The sequence below is a fragment of the Penicillium expansum genome, assembly GCF_000769745.1.
Source record: "Penicillium expansum strain MD-8 chromosome Unknown contig48, whole genome shotgun sequence".
Classification (NCBI taxonomy): Eukaryota; Fungi; Ascomycota; class Eurotiomycetes; order Eurotiales; family Aspergillaceae; genus Penicillium; species Penicillium expansum.
In genome coordinates this window covers 84,873-104,277 of record NW_015971175.1, presented here as the reverse complement: position 1 = coordinate 104,277, position 19,405 = coordinate 84,873, and the positions used below count along the sequence as shown (strand labels likewise).

At 47.7% G+C, this 19,405-nt stretch overlaps 8 protein-coding genes across 8 annotated transcripts; 3 read left to right on the top strand and 5 right to left on the bottom strand.

The window, feature by feature from the left end:
* Nucleotides 1–68: 68 nt before the first annotated feature.
* PEX2_017700 (uncharacterized protein) lies at nt 69–716 on the bottom strand (the record flags this gene model as incomplete). Its single annotated transcript, XM_016739045.1, has 1 exon — nt 69–716. One exon carries the CDS (start codon nt 714–716, stop codon nt 69–71), a length of 648 nt encoding a protein of 215 aa, XP_016602932.1.
* Nucleotides 717–1,217: 501 nt separating this feature from the next.
* PEX2_017690 (uncharacterized protein) lies at nt 1,218–2,461 on the bottom strand (the record flags this gene model as incomplete). Its single annotated transcript, XM_016739044.1, has 4 exons — nt 1,218–1,685; nt 2,115–2,275; nt 2,324–2,371; nt 2,440–2,461. The coding sequence occupies 4 exons, from the start codon at nt 2,459–2,461 to the stop codon at nt 1,218–1,220; spliced, it is 699 nt and encodes a 232-aa protein (XP_016602931.1).
* A 721-nt stretch (nt 2,462–3,182) lies between these two features.
* On the bottom strand, nt 3,183–4,349 carry PEX2_017680 (Taurine catabolism dioxygenase TauD/TfdA; the record flags this gene model as incomplete). The annotated part of the gene is made up of 1 exon (XM_016739043.1): nt 3,183–4,349. The coding sequence occupies one exon, from the start codon at nt 4,347–4,349 to the stop codon at nt 3,183–3,185; it is 1,167 nt and encodes a 388-aa protein (XP_016602930.1).
* Nucleotides 4,350–4,714: 365 nt separating this feature from the next.
* On the top strand, nt 4,715–6,133 carry PEX2_017670 (Major facilitator superfamily domain, general substrate transporter; the record flags this gene model as incomplete). Its single annotated transcript, XM_016739042.1, has 1 exon — nt 4,715–6,133. One exon carries the CDS (start codon nt 4,715–4,717, stop codon nt 6,131–6,133), a length of 1,419 nt encoding a protein of 472 aa, XP_016602929.1.
* Nucleotides 6,134–6,525: 392 nt separating this feature from the next.
* PEX2_017660 (acyl-CoA dehydrogenase family protein) lies at nt 6,526–7,903 on the top strand (the record flags this gene model as incomplete). Its single annotated transcript, XM_016739041.1, has 2 exons — nt 6,526–6,847; nt 6,906–7,903. The coding sequence occupies 2 exons, from the start codon at nt 6,526–6,528 to the stop codon at nt 7,901–7,903; spliced, it is 1,320 nt and encodes a 439-aa protein (XP_016602928.1).
* Nucleotides 7,904–8,528: 625 nt separating this feature from the next.
* Nucleotides 8,529–10,469, top strand: ilv3 (dihydroxy-acid dehydratase ILV3; the record flags this gene model as incomplete). The annotated part of the gene is made up of 3 exons (XM_016739040.1): nt 8,529–8,593; nt 8,658–10,048; nt 10,102–10,469. The coding sequence occupies 3 exons, from the start codon at nt 8,529–8,531 to the stop codon at nt 10,467–10,469; spliced, it is 1,824 nt and encodes a 607-aa protein (XP_016602927.1).
* Nucleotides 10,470–11,984: 1,515 nt separating this feature from the next.
* PEX2_017640 (uncharacterized protein) lies at nt 11,985–13,541 on the bottom strand (the record flags this gene model as incomplete). The annotated part of the gene is made up of 1 exon (XM_016739039.1): nt 11,985–13,541. The coding sequence occupies one exon, from the start codon at nt 13,539–13,541 to the stop codon at nt 11,985–11,987; it is 1,557 nt and encodes a 518-aa protein (XP_016602926.1).
* Nucleotides 13,542–14,551: 1,010 nt separating this feature from the next.
* Nucleotides 14,552–15,804, bottom strand: PEX2_017630 (cupredoxin domain-containing protein; the record flags this gene model as incomplete). The annotated part of the gene is made up of 3 exons (XM_016739038.1): nt 14,552–15,157; nt 15,220–15,288; nt 15,460–15,804. 3 exons carry the CDS (start codon nt 15,802–15,804, stop codon nt 14,552–14,554), a joined length of 1,020 nt encoding a protein of 339 aa, XP_016602925.1.
* Between the last annotated feature and the right edge of the window lie 3,601 nt (nt 15,805–19,405).

Below are 19,405 nucleotides of genomic sequence, written 5' to 3'. Positions count from 1 at the left end.
TCGGCTATGTATGAATTAGACTATACAGGCTTGCTTTCGAATGGATAGGGAATAATACAGGGACATAATCACAGAACAGGGCTGGTGTAAACCTCAATAGAAGCCTTTTCCACGGTATTCCTCCAGCCAGGAAAACGCGCCCGTGGCACAATCGAAATCCGATCACCTGCTTGAAGATTTTGCATCCAGCGGAGCTTCTGGTCCCTCCGGTACGTAATCTGGTGGTTCATGGCTTCGCGCCCAGCGTGGACATTGGTCGCCAGACGAAGATCTTCATCCGTGGAAATATCATCGCGTCCAGGTGATCTTTCAATACCAAGATCGAACCACGTCCAAGAGTTTCGGAAGGTTCCATGATCTTCGCGATAGCTGCTCCATCCTTGATCATGGCTCAAGATGTTGATTCTGACCTCCTGAACGGGAAATCGCTCGCCTTGAATGGGCTCAGATGTCAAATATGGGGTTCGATCGCGACAGTCGGCTTCATTATACTCCATGCTGTCTTCTCTGTAGACGGTAGATAACACCCAATACTCTGCGAATTCTAAAATATCCAGGACGAGTTCAGACGGCAGCTTTTGTCGGAGAATGTTGAAGCTCTCAACGGCATCTGCTGAGTGTCTTGGGTAATGCATTTGATTTCCTTTAATGGTGGCCGAAGCTTCATGTTGGATATGGTTGACATCCTCGGATGTTGTGGAGTACGAGGATCCCATGGCGACCAAAAGAGGTGATGTTGTTAAGCTGTTAGCCTCCCAGTGGTGTGCGCCCGACTAGCTCGGCCACTCGTGGCTTGGCATCGCGATCGAGTTGTGGCTATGCAGGATCACGGGGCATAGTCCTTTTTCCAAATGTCAAATAGTTAACAACTCAAACTTACATATTTAGGAAATTGAAACATGTTTACATGGTATTTGAAGTAGTAGATACTCAAAAAATGACGCGGTCTCGGTTTTGTACGCTATACAACAAAGTGATATATATCGGGGATCATCGGATGCAAATCATGTATTTGGGCCCCTTAGGTAGTAACATAGGGAATCTTTGTATGAAGAACCTCTAGCGTCTACGGTCACTTGAAACGAACTTATTGACAAGGAAGGAATAATCTTGTTTATCAATTTATCAACGAGGCTACCAAGTCCCAGTGCTTCCTGTCGTGTTCATACTACGCTCACTTCGCCCAATTTTATTTCCATGTACGAGCTTGGCTCCACCTACTCATCCTCTTCATCTTCATTCTCCACGTTCTCCTCTTCGTTCTCCTCTTCATCCTCCTCTTCATCCTCCTCTTCATCGTCCTCGTTCTCCTCCTCGTTCTCCTCCTCGTTCTCCTCTTCTTCCTGCTCCTCCTCTGTCCCCATTTTCATAAGCTTGAATCCAGCAAACACATTCTCGGCACCAGAGTCCTCCCCATCATCACTAGAGGAATCGATATGACCAGTCTCGGTAAGGAAACCAGCAACTTTTGCGATATCATGGTCGATACGATCCCTGGCAGACTTCAAAGAACGGAGAGCTACACGCTTTTCGTGGTAGTTCTTCCGTGAACCCACGCTGGGATCATCTAGAGGTGAAGAATACCAAACACAATCGTATTGGGGCCCTGTCCGGGAAGGAGTGTCGGTAGAGGGCTCGCCATTCTTTCTACCAGCCTTAGGTACAGGAGCATCGGTGGAATGTTCCTATAAAATAGTTAATAAGCAATCCACTTAGTATATGCCCGGGTGTGGGACTAGAGGTTACACGGAATGACGAACAATATCTTTTCGTTTCCTGGGGAGGGTATTTGGTACTTGTATCAATGGAGAAGAATGAGGTGGCAAAGTTTTGATAGCTTCCAGTAGCCAATCTGGGAGTCTGCCCTTAACTGAACATAATTAGCACTACCATACAAAAGAGCACACCGGAGAAGCCACACTTAAACTACAACCCCTTGTGCTGGAGAAGTGACAATTCATGCAAGCACCACGGTACATTAGCTTGGGCGATCCTCTCAGATTGTAAGCGAATACAACACATGACTTGAAGGTGCCCTCGTAAAAATGACAGTGGTTACACTCTTCCCCTTCGGGTGCGATCGGTCCAATCTGCTGCCCAATTGCTGAATTTACCTGTAATCCGTTGAGTAAATCTTGTGGGCCATTTGTCCAGTCCAGGGTCCGAGAAAAGGTAGCATCTTCTTTTGCAAGAAGTCGCATCAGGCTGGTCGTTGGTCCCATGGAAATGATTTGGCCTGGGTCAACCCTACCCTCAGGCGTAAGGCCTAACTTGTCTTGCAAAAGTTCAGAATCTTGCCTCAAAGAATTGAAGATCAACGTACTGCCAGCTGAAGAATAACCACGGTCTGTTGAACTTTCCTGCCCTAATGCTGCATAGCAGACAGTGAGTAAGCATCAACCTCTCGGTTTGGTTAGTCTCTGCGAAGTATTTATTTACCGTTAGATTTCTTGGAGGGCATGTTGATGTAACGATGAACAATCAACAACTGGTAAAGTAGCCCTGTGCTGAAAGCTGAAAGCCTTCGAAAATTAAAAATATCAGTATTGTGGAGGCCAGTTGGATGTGAAAGGAAAGAAAGCCTAAGTCATAACTGCACTACAGGGCTCTATTTTATATGCACAGGTGGGATACCATACAGTGTGACTGCGGGAATGCTACATAGTTACATCACTTTTTGGTTGCCATAAAGCAAACAGTCCAGTGTATGAATGAACAATACCTGAGACTGAGAAATGTTTACTGGAGTGACATCATTCGTTGCCCTGCTGTATCCTCCCTGGGAATAGCCAATACCTCTTCCTGGGTGCTATTACCTAAATCTTCGCGATAACACCTATATTAAATATCACTCAAATATGATAGGACGTGCTGGATTCTTATGGTTCGTTCGAAATCACATCCAACAACACAGATTGATCATATTAGAGCGCATATGCATATATCAACGGTGGCATCAAGCCTTTCCGGCCAGCGCTTCTACGGACACCACATATGCTTTATGCAAGGTACGGGAGAACCTATAATTTCAAGGCGGACTCTATGCTGTTACAGTCCTGGAGGTCGGAGTCATTGAACCTAATCTCATAAGACTCCATAATTCAGGCGTGTTTTGCCAGTGCGCTAGTTGAGTCATAAAAAGAATCAATTGAGACCTAAATACTCTGCTCCATATAAGAATTTCAATCAAGTGCTTGCACAACTTGCGCCCAGTCCCCGAATCCATAAGGGCCCGGCACACTTTCACCATCGAATAGACTTGCCAAAATTACTCGATCAGATTGCTCGCCTTGCCACGGTTCTCTGCCATGTTGCGCAATGATGTTATCGTAAACCAGCACATCACCCTCCTGCCAATGATGTAGAACGCGAATATCATCTGTGATCTTTGCCAGATGTTCAAGATACTTTTCAGGAATAGGCGTCCCATCCCCAAAGAGCTGTTGCGTGACCTTTTTGCGCGCCTCGGCATCAAACTGTGTGCGTTTCCAATACGCCGCCAACCCAGTGAAAAGAGTCGGCAGGTTAGTACCGGGCTGCGTTCGGATAACAGGTAGCCGGTGGGTCAAGACCAGGCCATCATCAGTCCACTCCCATGTGGTATGCTCCCCTCTGCCGTAGCGGGCAATCTGAGCTTCAATTTTGCGGCGTTTTGTCTCTTCGTCATCGCCATCTTGAATTTCTTTGCCAAAGGCTTGCTTCAGTGTGGATCCACCTTCATACTGTTTCTCCACTCGATAGGTCACTTTACTCAGAATTCCCTTCTCCGCCACTTCAGCGATAAACTCTGGGATCTCTTGCTGTGCGCGGTTGAACAATTCCAATGAGGAAGAAATCGGTGATTCTCCGCCCTTCGACGGCGCATGATGGCCGTAGAAAAGGATATACTCGGGCGCATGTGGTACTTGAGGCGACTCGTTGTGGCTGTAAATCAGGACCTCCTTGGGCGCTTCGTTGGCGGGCGCAACATTTGGCGCAAGAAGTGGTCTATCGACTACAATTCCAATAATCTCGTGGGGTTTGTAGCCGAAAGCATGTGCGAATTTGCTGAAGTCTTCTGCGTTGTGGATGGGTAGATTGCGAAACAGCAGCGTGCCATGCCTTGCGAGTTTCTTGGTCAAAATGCCATCTTTCGCTTGGAGAGTCTTGATTGTCTCTACCACATCGTCGAGAGTTGCCTTGGCGTCGGCCTTGGCGGGTCGCAGTGCAAGCGGGATGACTGTGTTCTTGGGATGGGGTGCTCCGAGGATACGTTGGTTGGAAGTTGGGAGGTCGAAGGACTCAAATTTGACAACAGAGTCCTCCAATCGTAGCTTCTCAATTTGCAGCTCTTCTGTAGTTGTTGCCATATTTGCTCAAGGTAAATGTGAGATTGTAGGTGATTGAGCTACCACAATCAAGCGCATGCCGTACATTTGTAGTTGAGAGCACAACCCCTCACAACTGCCGAAATGCCGTGATATTATTGGATAGCCTCACATGATTCGTGAAACAAGACACCTTTTAAGCCCGTTATGGCTTCACCATCAATTGCCGAGCTATGGCGCGATTATGCCATGCACTTATAGTTTGCGTGCTTGTCTGGGCATCGTCCCGATAAACGGTGTATACGAGGAGTCTCCATCCGATTATATAAAACGGACTGACGAGTTCCTATGCATGACAGGGGTCACATTCACAGTACTTTACTCATCTGCACCACTACACCATAATCATGTCAACATCAGGGAATTCCGAAGCCAAACCCAATATGTCAACCACTGTGGAAAGCCAAGATGAACACCCACCACCTCGTCCTAAATTCTTTTACAGTACACTTTTTCAAATCCTGGTCGTAGGATTATGTGCATTCTGCGCGCCAGGGATATGGAGCGCGATGAATGGTTTAGGCGTGGGTGGATCCCAAAGCCCAGATTTAGTCAACACGGCCAACGCCTTACTATACGCATTGATGACACTGACTTGTTTCGCGGGTCCACTCATCACAAACGCGATCGGCTTTCGCTGGACCTTGACCTTGGGGTCACTTGGATACCCACTGTACGCAGCGGGGTTGTATTTGAACAACCGCACTGGCGCAACATGGCTTGTGTATCTCGGCTGTGTCACTTGCGGTATCAGTGCCGGTTTCTTTTGGAGTGTTGAAGGTGCCGTAGCCACAGGGTACCCCGAGCAACACAAGCGCGGTCGCTACATTGCAACCTGGTTTACGTTCCGCAATTTCGGTAATATCATTGGTGGTGCCGTTTCTTTGGCCATAAACCACAAGGTCAATCAGCGCGGCCAGGTTGGGTACCAGACGTATCTCGCTTTCATCGCCATCCAGTGTCTTGGACTGGTCATCGGACCTCTCTTGTCAAACCCAGAGAAAGTTCAACGAGACGATGGAACGCGTGTCGAGGCCCCCCGTGGCATCCACTGGCGTGAGGAGGTCCGCGAGATGTGGCGGCTGGCAAGGAGTAGGTCGATCTTGCTCCTTGTCCCGCTATTCTGGTATTTTGGGTGGATTCAGGCATACCCTGGCACATATCTCGCGACCTATTTTACCGTTCGCGCGCGTGCACTCGGAAGCTTCATGTCTGCAGTTGTGGGGACGCTGGCGACTTGGCTTGGCGGGTCATTAGTAGACCTACCTTGGTTGAAAAATCGGAAGCATAGAGCAATTGTCACATTCGTCGTTATTGCACTCATGAATAGTGCGACTTGGATCTGGGCGGTCATTATTCAGAACGAGTACCGACACACCAATCCCGTGTTGGACTGGGGCAATCAAAGCTCCTTCGGTCGTGGGTTTGGCCTGTATTTGTTTGAACGGATCAGCCTCGGCTTAGTCGAAAATTATATTTACTGGTGTATTGGGAACTTGTCGGACTCACCTGGCGATCAAATTCGATACAGTTCATTGCTTCGAGGGATCGAAACCGCTGCAGTCGCAGTCGGATTTGGCGTTCAAGCTGTACCGACAGTATTGATCGCGACAGCGAGTATTAATCTCGGTTTATGGTTCATCGCCTTGCCTTTCAGTTATTATGCTACCCTTCAGGTCGTTAGAAAGTTCGAATTGTTGGAGAAAGGAAAGCAGAGTCCAGATGGAAGCGACAGAGTGATTGAACAAGACGTGGCTGAACGATAAACGCTATCTTCTCAAAAATGGTCTGAATGGTTTTTGCTTTCTCTCAAACTAGAAATATACCTCAAACCCCCAAGAATATATCGTTTCTTAAGTCCAGCTTGTGGGCCAAATCATAGACGTTGGTCTTGCTGTTTATTCCAGGTATACACCAAGACCTGTCTAAGGCAGCATTCAGTTCAGCTGTTTGATTCTTGATCATAATTAATGACCGATATATCGATGAGAAAGTATTCCATCTTGCAAAATAGAAACCCTACGTCATTCAACCGAGACTCAAAACGCCGTGTATCGAGAATGCCAAGACGCCGAGTCGGCTATATGCGAACAAGCTAGATGGTATATATTTGAGTCGACTGAGAAGCTTCCCCAAAACATTAAACATAATTGCAACCATGTACCGATCACAAATTCAACGTGCTCTACGGTCGCAATGTCCTGCACTTTTGCGAGGTCCATCTCGGACGGGGATGTCCCCTCAAGCTCGCGCGGCATTCTCCACCTCAGGCCGGCACAACATTATGGGCATGACCGGCTTTACCGAAGAGCAGCTTACAGTTCGTGAAGCGATATCACATATTTGCTCCAAATTTCCGAACACATATTGGCAGGAGCATGATCAACAAGAAAAGGATCCAAAGGAATTCCATGCTGCACTGGCTAAGGATGGATGGCTAGGCATTGCTTTACCCGAATCCCTTGGGGGTGCTGGTTTAGGTACAATTACGCGAGAAGCACCATTTTATTGGTATACAAAGTGCTAACTTTCTTTCAGGTATCTCTGAGGCCACAATGATGATGCAGACCATTACACAATCTGGCGCAGGTATGGCCGGTGCTCAGGCTATTCACGCCAACGTCTATGCGACACAGCCATTGGCCAAGTTCGGCACGAAGGAGCAGCTGGAGACTACTATTCCAAATATTATCAATGGCACATGGCGCACATGCTTTGGTGTCACCGAGCCAAACGCCGGCCTTGAGACTCTCAAGCTCACGACCTTGGCTAGCAAAACCGAGGACGGATATTCGGTCACCGGCCAAAAGATCTGGATTACGTGTGCGCAAGTGGCATCGAAGATGATCCTCCTTGCCCGAACTACGCCCCTTGAACAAGTCAAGAAGACCAGCGAGGGTCTTTCCCTGTTTTGTATTGATATCGACCGTGAAAACCCTGGTTTGGATTTGCGCAAGATCAAGAAGATGGGTGGACGCGCTGTGGATGCCAACGAGGTCTTCTTTGATAATTATAAGATTCCCGCCAACACATTAATTGGCGGGGAGAACCAAGGATTCAAGATTATCCTCCACGGCATGAACGCAGAGAGATGTCTTTTGGCCGGTGAGGCACTTGGTCTTGGTTATGCGGCTCTGGAAAAGGCCTCGCAGTATGCGAAGGACCGGGTTGTTTTTGGACGGCCAATTGGCCAAAACCAGGGTGTGGCGCATCCGTTGGCTGATGCGTTCATGAAACTGGAGGCGGCGAAACTGGCTACCTACCACGCAACACGTCTCTATGATACTAACGATGGATCGGTGCCTTTCCATGATATTGGTGTTGCTTGTAATAGTGCCAAGTATTTGGCTGCCGAGGCTGCTTTCACGGCGTGTGAGCGGGCAGTTCTGGCGCATGGTGGTATGGGATATGCGGTTGAGTATGACGTTGAACGATATATGCGGGAATGTTTCGTACCTCGCATTGCACCAGTGAGTCGGGAGATGATCTTGAATTATGTGAGCGAGAAGGTGCTTGATTTACCTAGAAGCTACTAGATACTCCCTGTATAATAAATGAGCATAAATTCAACTACGGAGTACATATTCAGCTGTTAAGTGAAAAGAGGCGGGGAGTGTGTAAGTCTGCGAATGAGGAATGAGGCCTAGAATGCCCCACCCTCAGGCGTCAGTTTGATCAGCTCCAGATCCCTCGACTTCAATGCCCTCACTTGGTACATGTGCGAAGTGGGCGCTAGACACTGCTCTCTCCTGGTGCATATGAGTCATAGGCTTCCACTCGCCATGCTATTCAGATCGATGATGGCATTCTATAGGGCCAGGCCAGCTTCGGCGCTTCGTCAACTACAATCTTCAATGTTCATCCAAGTCAATGTTCTAGTGCATATAGAAAGCGCATTGATGCATCCATTGAAGCATCCTGAGAGGCTTTTAGTATAACAAATATAAGTTGTCAATTGATGTGCGTATTTCCCCAGTAACGGGCTGACAACGACGCGGACCCAATTGGCGGGGAGGTTTCTCCCTTCTCCGGTGCGATTGTCGGACCGGCAGACCCACTCCCTTGAGCTTCCGCCTTTTATTTCTTGTCCCCCTCTCTTCTCCAGACTTTCAATTGTATTGCTCTATTTGGTGATTTTTGGATACTCTCATCCATTTCATCATGATTCCTCAAACTCGGGCCCGTGTGCCCGCTGCTTTCCGGAGCTTGTCCCGGTCTAACCCTGTGTAAGTTTATTCAATTGCGTTGCGTCAATTGCTTGTCCGGTTCTAACTTCTTTTTTCTCTGTAGTCGCACTCTCTCAACCACTCTCCCTCGCTTCCAAAATGATAAGCCCCTCAACAGGGTCTCCAGCACCATCACCCAACCCAAGTCACAGGGTGCTTCCCAGGCAATGCTGTACGCAGTCGGTTTGAAAGAGGAGGACATGAACAAGGCCCAGGTCGGAATTTCGTCAGTGTGGTTCAACGGCAACCCTTGCAACATGCACTTGCTTGACCTGAACAACAAGGTCCGCCAGGGTGTCCAAGATCAGAACTTGATTGGCTTCCAGTTCAACACCGTCGGTGTTAGTGATGCAATCAGTATGGGTACCCCCGGTATGCGTTACTCTTTGCAGAGTCGCGATCTTATCGCCGATTCCGTTGAGACCGTGATGGGTGGACAGTGGTACGATGCCAACATCAGTATTCCCGGTTGTGACAAGAACATGCCCGGTGTTCTGATGGCTATGGGCCGTATCAACCGCCCCAGTCTCATGGTGTACGGTGGATCCATCAAGCCCGGCTGTGCTGCTACCCAGAACAACGCCGATATCGATATTGTGTCGGCTTTCCAAGCCTACGGTCAATTCCTTACCAAGGAGATCACCGAGCCCCAGCGCTTTGACGTCATCCGTCACGCCTGCCCTGGCGAGGGAGCCTGCGGTGGTATGTACACTGCCAACACCATGGCTTCCGCCATTGAGACCATGGGTATGACCCTTCCCGGTTCATCTTCCAACCCGGCCAACTCCCAGGCCAAGTACGTTGAGTGTCTCGCGGCTGGTGGTGCCATCAAGAGGCTGCTTGCTGAGGACATTCGCCCTCGCGATATTCTTACTCGTCAGGCCTTTGAGAACGCCATGGTTGTTGTCATCATCACTGGTGGCTCTACCAACGCTGTGCTGCACTTGATTGCCATCGCTGACTCAGTCGGCATCAAGCTCACCATTGATGACTTCCAGGCCGTGTCCGACCGGATTCCCTTCCTGGCTGATCTCAAGCCCTCCGGCAAGTACGTCATGGCTGATCTGCACACCATCGGTGGTACCCCGGCACTCCTGAAGCTGCTTCTCAAGGAGGGTCTTATTGATGGCTCTGGTATTACCGTTACTGGTGAGACCATGGCTCAGAACCTGGAGAAGCTCCCTGGCTTCCCCGAGGACCAAAAGATCATCCGCCCCTTCTCCGACCCTATCAAGAAGACTGGTCACATTCAGATCCTCCGTGGTTCTTTGGCCCCCGGTGGCAGTGTTGGCAAGATCACCGGTAAGGAGGGCATGAACTTCACCGGAAAGGCCCGTGTGTTCGATAGCGAGGACGACTTCATCGCCGCTCTGGAGCGTGGAGAAATCAAGAAGGAGGAGAAGACTGTTGTTGTCATTCGCTACTGCGGTCCCAAGGGTGGCCCTGGAATGCCTGGTATGTGCAACAAACCTACATGATGACTGACCATAATGCTAACATTCTTATAGAAATGCTCAAGCCCTCCAGTGCCCTCATGGGTTACGGCCTCGGTAACTCCTGTGCCCTCATCACTGACGGTCGTTTCTCCGGTGGTTCTCACGGTTTCTTGATCGGTCACATTGTCCCTGAGGCTGCTGTTGGTGGTCCCATCGGTCTCGTCAATGACGGTGACATCATCACCATTGACGCCGAGAAGCGCCTCCTCGACGTCGAACTCTCCGATGCCGAATTTGCCGACCGCAAGCAGAAGTGGGAAGCCCGCAAGGCCGCTGGTGATCTCCCTGAGACTGGTCTTACCATGCGTGGTACTCTTGGCAAATACGCCAGAACCGTCCAGGATGCCAGCCTGGGCTGCATCACTGATGCTGTAGAGTAAATCTTTCCTTGGTTTTCTTTTTTTTTTGGTCTCGGGTCCTGTCTGAAACACAAAAGCGATTCCCCGTTATGGAGCCTGTCTTATATATGATATCATTTTGAATAATACTTTCTTTCTTGTTCAATTCGATTACTTTGCGCGATTTTCATGTGTTAGACTCTTGTTTCCTGCTTATCATATCTTGGCTTCTCTGCAGGTGGGTATATTGGAAATCTCCATCACAGTTGTTGCAGCCGCGCGCTAATGTGTGATTGAAAATGACTAATCGGAGCGTCCAAGGATCAAGCTTCAGCTGTTATTTCGTCCAACTCGCCGGTACTACTATTGTACACAGTTGGATATTGGTTGAACTAACGTGTGATATAATTTCCTAGTGCCAAGTTTGGTCCCTTGCTATGTAGGTGCCCATTTAGTTCATGCCCAACACCACACAGCCCTGTCATTTCACTTCTAATGATTCACCCATAATTTTCATTGATCCTTCCTGCGGTCCTCTTTTCTTTGGCAAATTTGGCCGACTCCGAAAGTTGTCCGTACGATCCAGGGTCCATGCCTAACGTGACTTTCTCGCCCCTGTTGGGCCATACCATGGTGAATCCACGAGTACCATCGCCATGACCTCGCTTTATGAAAAATCAGCAGTCAACCTCGCTTGACACCTCCTTCCCAAGATGACTTACCATGAGATTCTTCAACGACTGGATGCAATCCCCGATTTGCTCCCTCATAGCATCGAGGGAGACTCGGGAAGGATAATTTTTGGGTGACCAGTCCATTGTTAGGAGTATGAAAGCAATGCCGAATACCCCGTGAACTTGGAATAATCTGCAGACCTGAGAATGTGAAATTGACGGATTCGAGGCCAAAATTAATAACATCACAGATTCTCTTAGGCTTAAATAGAAACTGTGGAGTATAAGAAAGGGTTACATACACAAAAGAGTGTGTTTCGAGTTGATATGCTTCTATTTCGGCACAGTTCTCACAACACCATTCAAACTTTGAGCTTTGTGTACTCGTTGGACTGGCCTTAAACAACTGATTGGTACTTTGTGTGCTAAAGATGGGGTTTATCATATCACTAGTTCTAATATGATATATCCCAACAGAACAAAAAAGCAAGCCAATTATTCCTGTGAGCTGATATTCTCATCTTCCAACTTTCCAACAAGGCCAATGGCGTGGAGGTCGAGCTGCCATCACGCACACCACCAACATATTTACAGTGCATGTTGGCTCACAGGATCTTGGCGGCTCTCATTTTGATGAATTCACTTCAAATTCATTATGAGGTCAAGGTATAGTTAGGGGTAGCTGGTGTTTATGAGAGGCTTCACATGCCGGAAACTCATTTTTGTATAACATATAGAGATGTAACTTTACATCCCTTGAAAGCTTTCACCCGAGTGGTAGGGAAAAGTCCCTTCTCTGGTTCTATTGTACAGCTCAGGTTGATGACGTTGAAATGATGGCACCAGTTAGTATGGTAACTCTCACCGTCCCTGGTCCACTTCTTCAATCGAAAGCACCGATGTGTGCCTGCCGTCGCTCCTCAATAGCAAGACGGTTAATCATTCTTTCTATTCTTTCGAGGGCCTGAAGGTCCTTCGCAGTGGCCCAAGACTGATGTACTAAGTATCGGATGGCCGTCTGTGTGCCAACGACTGCATCCAAAGCAGGGGGGATGAGTTGCTCCAACGGGATGGAGACAAAGGCGTCATCTAATTGCTGTAGAGTAGGTTCACCGTCAACAATAAACCCGGCAACATTCAATACACCCTCAAAATCCTCGTCTACAGGATGAGTGAAGTTTTCGAGGCTGGTGACCGATCGACCATCAGGATTGTTTTGGGTGACAGTCTCGTAGAGAGTTGTCAGATCGGGTGATTTTGGGGCAGTGATGAACTCAATCTGCGGGTCCATTAGACTACTCTTCCGGAAGGCTCTGTAGATAATCGCGTTTGCAACGTCGTGACGCCAGCCCCGGGTGATCCAGGATATAGCGTGATAAAGACTCATCGTGTGGACCGGGCTTTGGGGCAATTCCATGCCTGCCACAATGTACGCAAGCCATTGCCTGCGATAATAGTGTTTGAGAGTCTGAGAAATTCCCAGGTTAATCGGCTGTTGCTCATTGGAAGTGCGATGTTGAGTGGGAAACAGTTGAACATGCACATTCGGGGGCGGCGGTGTAGCCTCGAGGGCAGCTTGGTGGTCTGGATGATTATCCAGCAGAAGCAAAACTCTGCGTTCCCCTACATGGTCGTAGAAGAAGAGCAGCCATTCTTGCATAATCGATTGCGTTAGCCAGGCCTGCCGATGATATCGCCAATGGCAGTCCATGGCTTTGAGATTCACCATACGAAGTGCCTCTGGTGTATGCGTATGTCCGATGATCCACAGAGGTAACCGATCTGACCCAGTACTATTTGTACAAAGCATGAGGCAGACACGGGAGTTTTCCCTGTTAGTTGTCAATTGGGTCTGAGCCGGGGAGGCACCAAATGGAGGCTTTCGCCAGAAAAGGCCGGTCTCGTCCATGTTGTAGATATCGTCTTCTGGGAATTCACCACATAGCGTTTTCATTGCTTTCACTTCCTTGCGACTGGTTTGGAGTGGGGGTGGAGATATGCCATCCTGGCGATCATGAATTTGAGTGGCATATCGTTTCTTAAATCTGTTCAACCACCCGTTGCTAAAGTGAGGAAGTGGTAGGGTCTGATACTCCGGAATTTGATTCCAGATTTCACGTGCTCTGGTGATAATAACATCGGCCGTGGGTATGGATTCTTGGCTCGCAAGCCATTCATAAAGGGGTGTCTCCAAGAGGGGCCATTGTGGTGCCAGTTGACGTCTTAGGGTGGATGCTGGACCAGTATCGAGATGCTCGCTCTTTTTGGAGAGAATTGTTGATATAGTTGATTGGGAGAGGCCCCGTCCATAGGTTTGTTCGAACCAAGCAGAACATTGGGATTGTGATGGACGGGGATTTTGACTTTGTGCCCAAACCCGAAGAGCTTGTTTCTGGGTCCCCGAAATTCCCAAAGCCGGACGTTTTGATGGCGTGGACATGATATGGCTTATGAGGTTGCAATTCACTTGGGAAATAATTCTCGGCGGGCGCGTGGGAAAGTCGGGTAATCAATAGTACCGTAATTACGATCGGTCTCGATACACATGTTACGTAGTCCACAGCCTTTTCCACGACGGTAATTGTGTTATGCTCAGTTTTATTACAATTATCGTCCATGCAGTGCATGTCGATATTTCTTCCACTGGAGAACTACCTACGGAGTACATGGAGGTAGGTGGCACAAATGAAAATCTTCTTTCATTCAATCAAGTTGAAGTTACGAGTGATTCCACTCCAAGCAGATGTAAATGAGCCAGAACTATAACATTCACCATACATTTTACCTCTCATGAGATAATGGCTCGGGGATGGACATGAAGGGAGCGGATTCAATATCTCCAAGTTGGAAAGAACATTTGAAGCAAATGATATCAAGTTGGCGACTATCTCTCAACTGAGGTGCACACATTCCACGTCTTGCTCAGTGTATATCTCTCTGCGCCTTGTTTCTCTACACTTTTCCCTTCACTGGCAGGTTTTGTGTTGGATTATTAGTCGCTTTGTCTACCGACGCGTCAGGGAGGCTAATGTACTAGTTCATGTATCTGTTTCGGTCATGTTTCGTTTGGATTATTTAACATCGCCTTATAGTAACTCTAATACCCGGTAGCGCTTACTCTCTTCTGTTCTGAACGGTGACCCCGTTTATCTGATACGAGGCCGAGCGATACGGGAGATATTGAGGGTGAAGGATCGGGTGTAAAGTCGCCCATTCAGGAATTGAAGCATTAACAAATCAGTAAGCTAAATTAATATGACAGACAGAAAAACACAGGTATCATCAATTACATATATAGAAAAAGCAGATCCATTCGCGCATAAAAGAAAAATAATCAAACACCAATGCCACAAACCCCAAAAGATATAAAGATATAAAGACCCTACCGAGGCCCGCCTCGACTGGACTCGACGCTCCCCACTCCATCTACATCTCGAAACTTTGGCCCCTTTAGGGCCGATACCCTGGAGTGCTGCCTGGTGCCTCCAAGACGATGGGGTGACCCTCTAGCTCTGTGGCCACCGCGCTTGTACGCGCACGTTGAGGAGGCTCATTCCAGCTCCAGTGGCCCTGCTGTGCTGACGGGGAACCAGGACCGGAGGTTACTATCACCCCAGGGGAAAGTGTGCGCATATTTGGATCTGGACTAGAGACGGCGGTGGCATCGCTAGGGGTTGCTCTGTGGGTAGGGACAGAACTTGCGGTTTCACTTTTCCCGTTAGCGTATTGGTCGCCATGGTTGAACATTGCCCAGCGGGCGGTTCGTTCTGTGCGCCCATCTTCCGAGGACATCCATTGCGAGTACACGCGGTTGCGGCCGAGGACGAAAAACAATGCCACCAGTATGGCCACGAAGACCACAGCTGCAACGGTGATACCTGCAATGGCCCCCGCGCTAAGCCCATGCTTACTGCCAGAGGAGTTATTATCGCCGCTTGTGTCATCGCTACTAGAGCCGCTGCCGTTGCCTTCGGCCGGCATAGACTGGCCCGGGACTAGCATATAAGGGTATGTTAGAGCTCTGGAGTATTGCGTTTCCCATGTCTCGGTTGCGTTCTGCAGGTTCATCAGTCAGCAACCAGCCTAAATGCATGCTCGAGAGAAACCGAGTGTCATACCGCATTGATCACTCCGACCATTCCGTTCTTTAGGCATGAATCTATTGCAGTGCAATAGAAGAATGTAGGCTATGTCAAATCATTGTTAGCTGCAGTCCAAAGTTGTGGGTGTGTGGTTTGACTAGATACATGCCTTGGTATCATTTACTCGCAAGGACCAAGTCGGAGGCTACATTGAATATATTAGCGGCGTGGTTTCGAGCAAGACTTTATTTTGCATCTCGAATTTATTATACTCACCGGTCCGATGAGTTGTCCATCCTGCTCATTGAAATTCACGAAGGCCCCCGAGTAAAAGATATTTCCGTTTGCCGGTACACAAGGAGCGAGATAATCTGCTTTTACGACGGAATGATTTGTTGGGTAAAAGTCGAAGACAATGACATCGCCCACATTGGCTGTTATATTGGGTGGAACAAATTGATGGGGATTTGACTTGGGTCCCACTTGGACTGTATGGGTTGTGATGCCCGTCGAGGAGGAGGTTGTGGTAGTAATAGTTGCAGCTGTGGAAGAATCAGCAGCTACTGTCATGGTCGCTAAAGCTAGCCATGCCAGTGGCCAGGCGAGTAGGCTCACAAACATTATGCACAGGGGAGGGCTGTCGATCTGTCAACACAATATGCACACCACAATATGGCGATTTGAAATTTTGCACAGTAGAAGAAGATGGGAACGAGGGCGAGAAAAGAGGACTAGGCCAAAAGACAAAGAAATTCAAATTCCAAAGCCAGGTCTTGGACAAGGATGAGCAGTATTGGGAATTCTTTGGGCTGAGCACACTCCACAATAGTACTTTGATGGCTTCTGTTGACAGGGAAGAGTCTCGCCTACAGTAATTTGCTGGGTTGGTACTTTGTATACACATCAACTTCCCAATTGGGTATACTACTAAAGGTGCAGGATTTCTCTACCAGATGGAAATCTTCCCCTCTCTCTTCCCAAAGACACCTTTCATAACTCACTCTGGCCACTATTATGTAGAATAGAAATATTCACTCATCTTCTCAGCTCAAACTCAATAGAATATCCAACATGCTACTAGGTGGTACGGGGTTTGCTGCGGTCAGCAAACCCAACGCTTGCATGGATGAGCCCTCCCACAAACCCCTTAGGCCTCCATCCCACCACTACCCCTCGAGTCTCTTTGTTCCATTCAAAGACATCATTGAGCCTGGTGAAATTTATTTTAAATTTTGACTTTAACCCATTAAAGAACCTGAAACGGTGCTCAAACGAACATGATTTGCAGTGCGATCGGATGAAAGCTTGACATGATCTACTTGACTCGAGAATCCAGGATCACAAAGTGTCACATGAAGTACAGGAGACCCCCGCCCCCTCTATGCGAGGTAATGTATTTTACCCTACAATTATTGTTTCATTAGCATCGTATTAGCAGTCCGTGCTCGGAAGACTTCGTGCATTGTAAGGCTGAGAGACTGCCACGATCTGATCAACGCCAAGAGTTGGGTGTTGGTGTCTTGGAATACAATCTATAGGAGTCGAGGGCTTATCAGGTCAGTGGTGTCGCCAAGTATTCCTTCTCAATCCTTTCCCATTATGGAACCTTTGTCTCAGGATTCTAATGCCGGTTTCAGATTCCTTTGTTATTTAATCTACGATGTTCAGGGTACCTATGTATGTCAGGTCAATAGCCGCGTCTCCACCCCCGCATTTGACGTTACTTTTCGAAAACTACCTACATAGGGATGATTTCTGATTAGCGCGCGTTATAGTCACTTTGCTACGTTTTATGCCAATGGATGTTTGAACCGACTTTGTATAGTGCTAGCGTTTAATTGTAAAATGCTACATAGTTATGAAATCAGCCCGAGGCTAGAAGTAGCAGAACAAACCATCAAGACTAGACAATTTATGGAGAAGCAGCTTTGATAGCTAAGATTTCAGCAAGATGGCTAAGAGCTTGGGCGTCCATTTCTCTATGATTTATTCATCACGAAAAAGCGCCTCTTTTGCTAGCGGCGCTTGGCTATTTAGTCTTCTTTGTTAATCTTGCTCGTTTTCTTTCATCATCGATCTATCGAATTCTGACGAAATCTTACGCGCTAGCTACTATCATCCTTACGCCTAATACCAACGTAGCACTTCGGCGGGTCGTTGAAGAACGCGCTATTGTGAAAAACTACCATCAAATTCCAGTCAGATACTCAAGACGAATGAAAGTGGCCTCGGGCAAGATTATTATGATCAAAAAGATGGACGCCTTCTTTTACAACGTCGTGCTGGACGGATGTATATGAAACAGGGCTCCACCGTTCCTCCTTCGGATAGCGAAGCCAAAACATCACCAAGACCCCTACCAAGTAGAAACCTATGGCATAAAAACCACTTCCGATGTTGATCAAATTATTAAGGAATAAAGATACATAATCTGCTCGAGGGAAGCCGTGATAATGTTGTTTCTGTACAAAACGCTCGCAATCAAACTTCCATTGGAAGACGGTCCTATCAGACAGGCCAGACGGAATTATTCTCCACCAGCTACCGAAATCATGTGCTTTCTACAATATTACTCGTGTTCTTAACGACCTTGGAATGGTGTAGAGTATGCTATGTTGTACATGTATACTCCGTACCCATGACTGGAACTAGTGGTTCTAAATTAGGCACAGGTCTGTTTTATTGTCGACTCGCTAGCCGACGCTCCCGGTGATGCCTACTGTACTCGATGGCACGTGCGCTTAAATACAGGTGATATTTGCTAGGTAATCCGCTACGATTAGCGGCACCAGTCCTGTATAAAGACGGTTGGTAATAGTGAAGTCGCATACAAAGTGTCGTTTGAACAGTCTCCTCCTAGCGCATGAACTTCAGAATGTGTGTTTCCTCGCCGCTTGGGCTTTGTTAACATGTATGACCCATAAAGGGGGTACCCTTTAGCGCTAAACGCTGCCGGTGTCCCGTACCGAGGTTGGAAGTTGGAACAACGGTAGAAAATTTGGTGCATATACAAGCAACCTAAAGTTTGCAAATGATATCAATATACTTACATTGACTAACAAACGCTCGAAACTAAGTGCTGAATAATTGATCTCTGAACATCAAATATCTAATAGATCCTGTCAGAAGAAGCCATGGTACCTAAAATTAGCCACTGGAAGGGGCTCAATAGTCGGACACCGGAGTTAGGAAGGAAGCTTGGCATCGGAGATCGGCTTACTTAGGTATGTAATGCGCCCCAGGTCCCGTGACGTCTGTGTACAATCGAATTTCGGTCACAGGGTGATGTGAGTCTCCACAGTCTCCTTTTTTACAATCGGCTTCGGTACAAAGTACAAGGTACTCCGTAGATCAACAGGATCTGCAAATCTGCGACCTTGCCTTTGGTTGAGGTCCGATACTAGTTCAACAAGCGTGTTTTAAATATAGTATTTTTGCCGCCCTCCGCTTCTAAGCTAGATAATAATGATCATTTGCAGCTTATTGTTTATGTACAACATATGCTTCTCGTGTAAAAAATGAGGCATAAATTAAAAATCGATCCATTGATCCGATCTGAGCTAGTGGAGCATCTTCGGGTCCTGATCCTTTGATCTAGGTACCACATTCATTAAGTAATGGCCATGCCTGGCCATGCATCTAACACGATACCAAACATCTAATAGCATTGGACCCAGAGCACCTGTTATAATTTGTACATTGCCATTATTTGGCAACGGGAATTGCAGCATGAGGTATGATGTTAGTGCTCCGTACTCCGTACTCCGTACGAATATTGCCATTAGAGTTTTCGCCGTAAATCAACATTCGTACGTAATTCAAGCGAAGGTTTCATTATTAATCAAACCGGTAGTTTCATTTAAAATTGGTTGATCTTCGTTCTATTTCTCCGTCGCCGAATGAGAGCGTATACTGGCGCCGATCTATCGAGGTCTGGAGTCCATTTGGTTTCTTGGCGATGAGAAAAAACCACCTCGGGTCTTCGACATGCAACTGTAGAGAAATCACCTGGGCATCTCCTAACCATGGTTCCAAGTGGGGATTGTCAGCCTGTTTCTTGTAATTCTGTGGGTGTTGTCGCGTGGTCTCCGATCCCAGAACCCATTGTAGGAAGATTCTGGAAAAGGTACCCACTTCGGTTTTCACCGGGCACCAGTATCAGCCCTGGAGAGCTCGTTTCACTTGAACCAGCTTTGAGAGCGGGGAATTTCCCTGTTTTGTG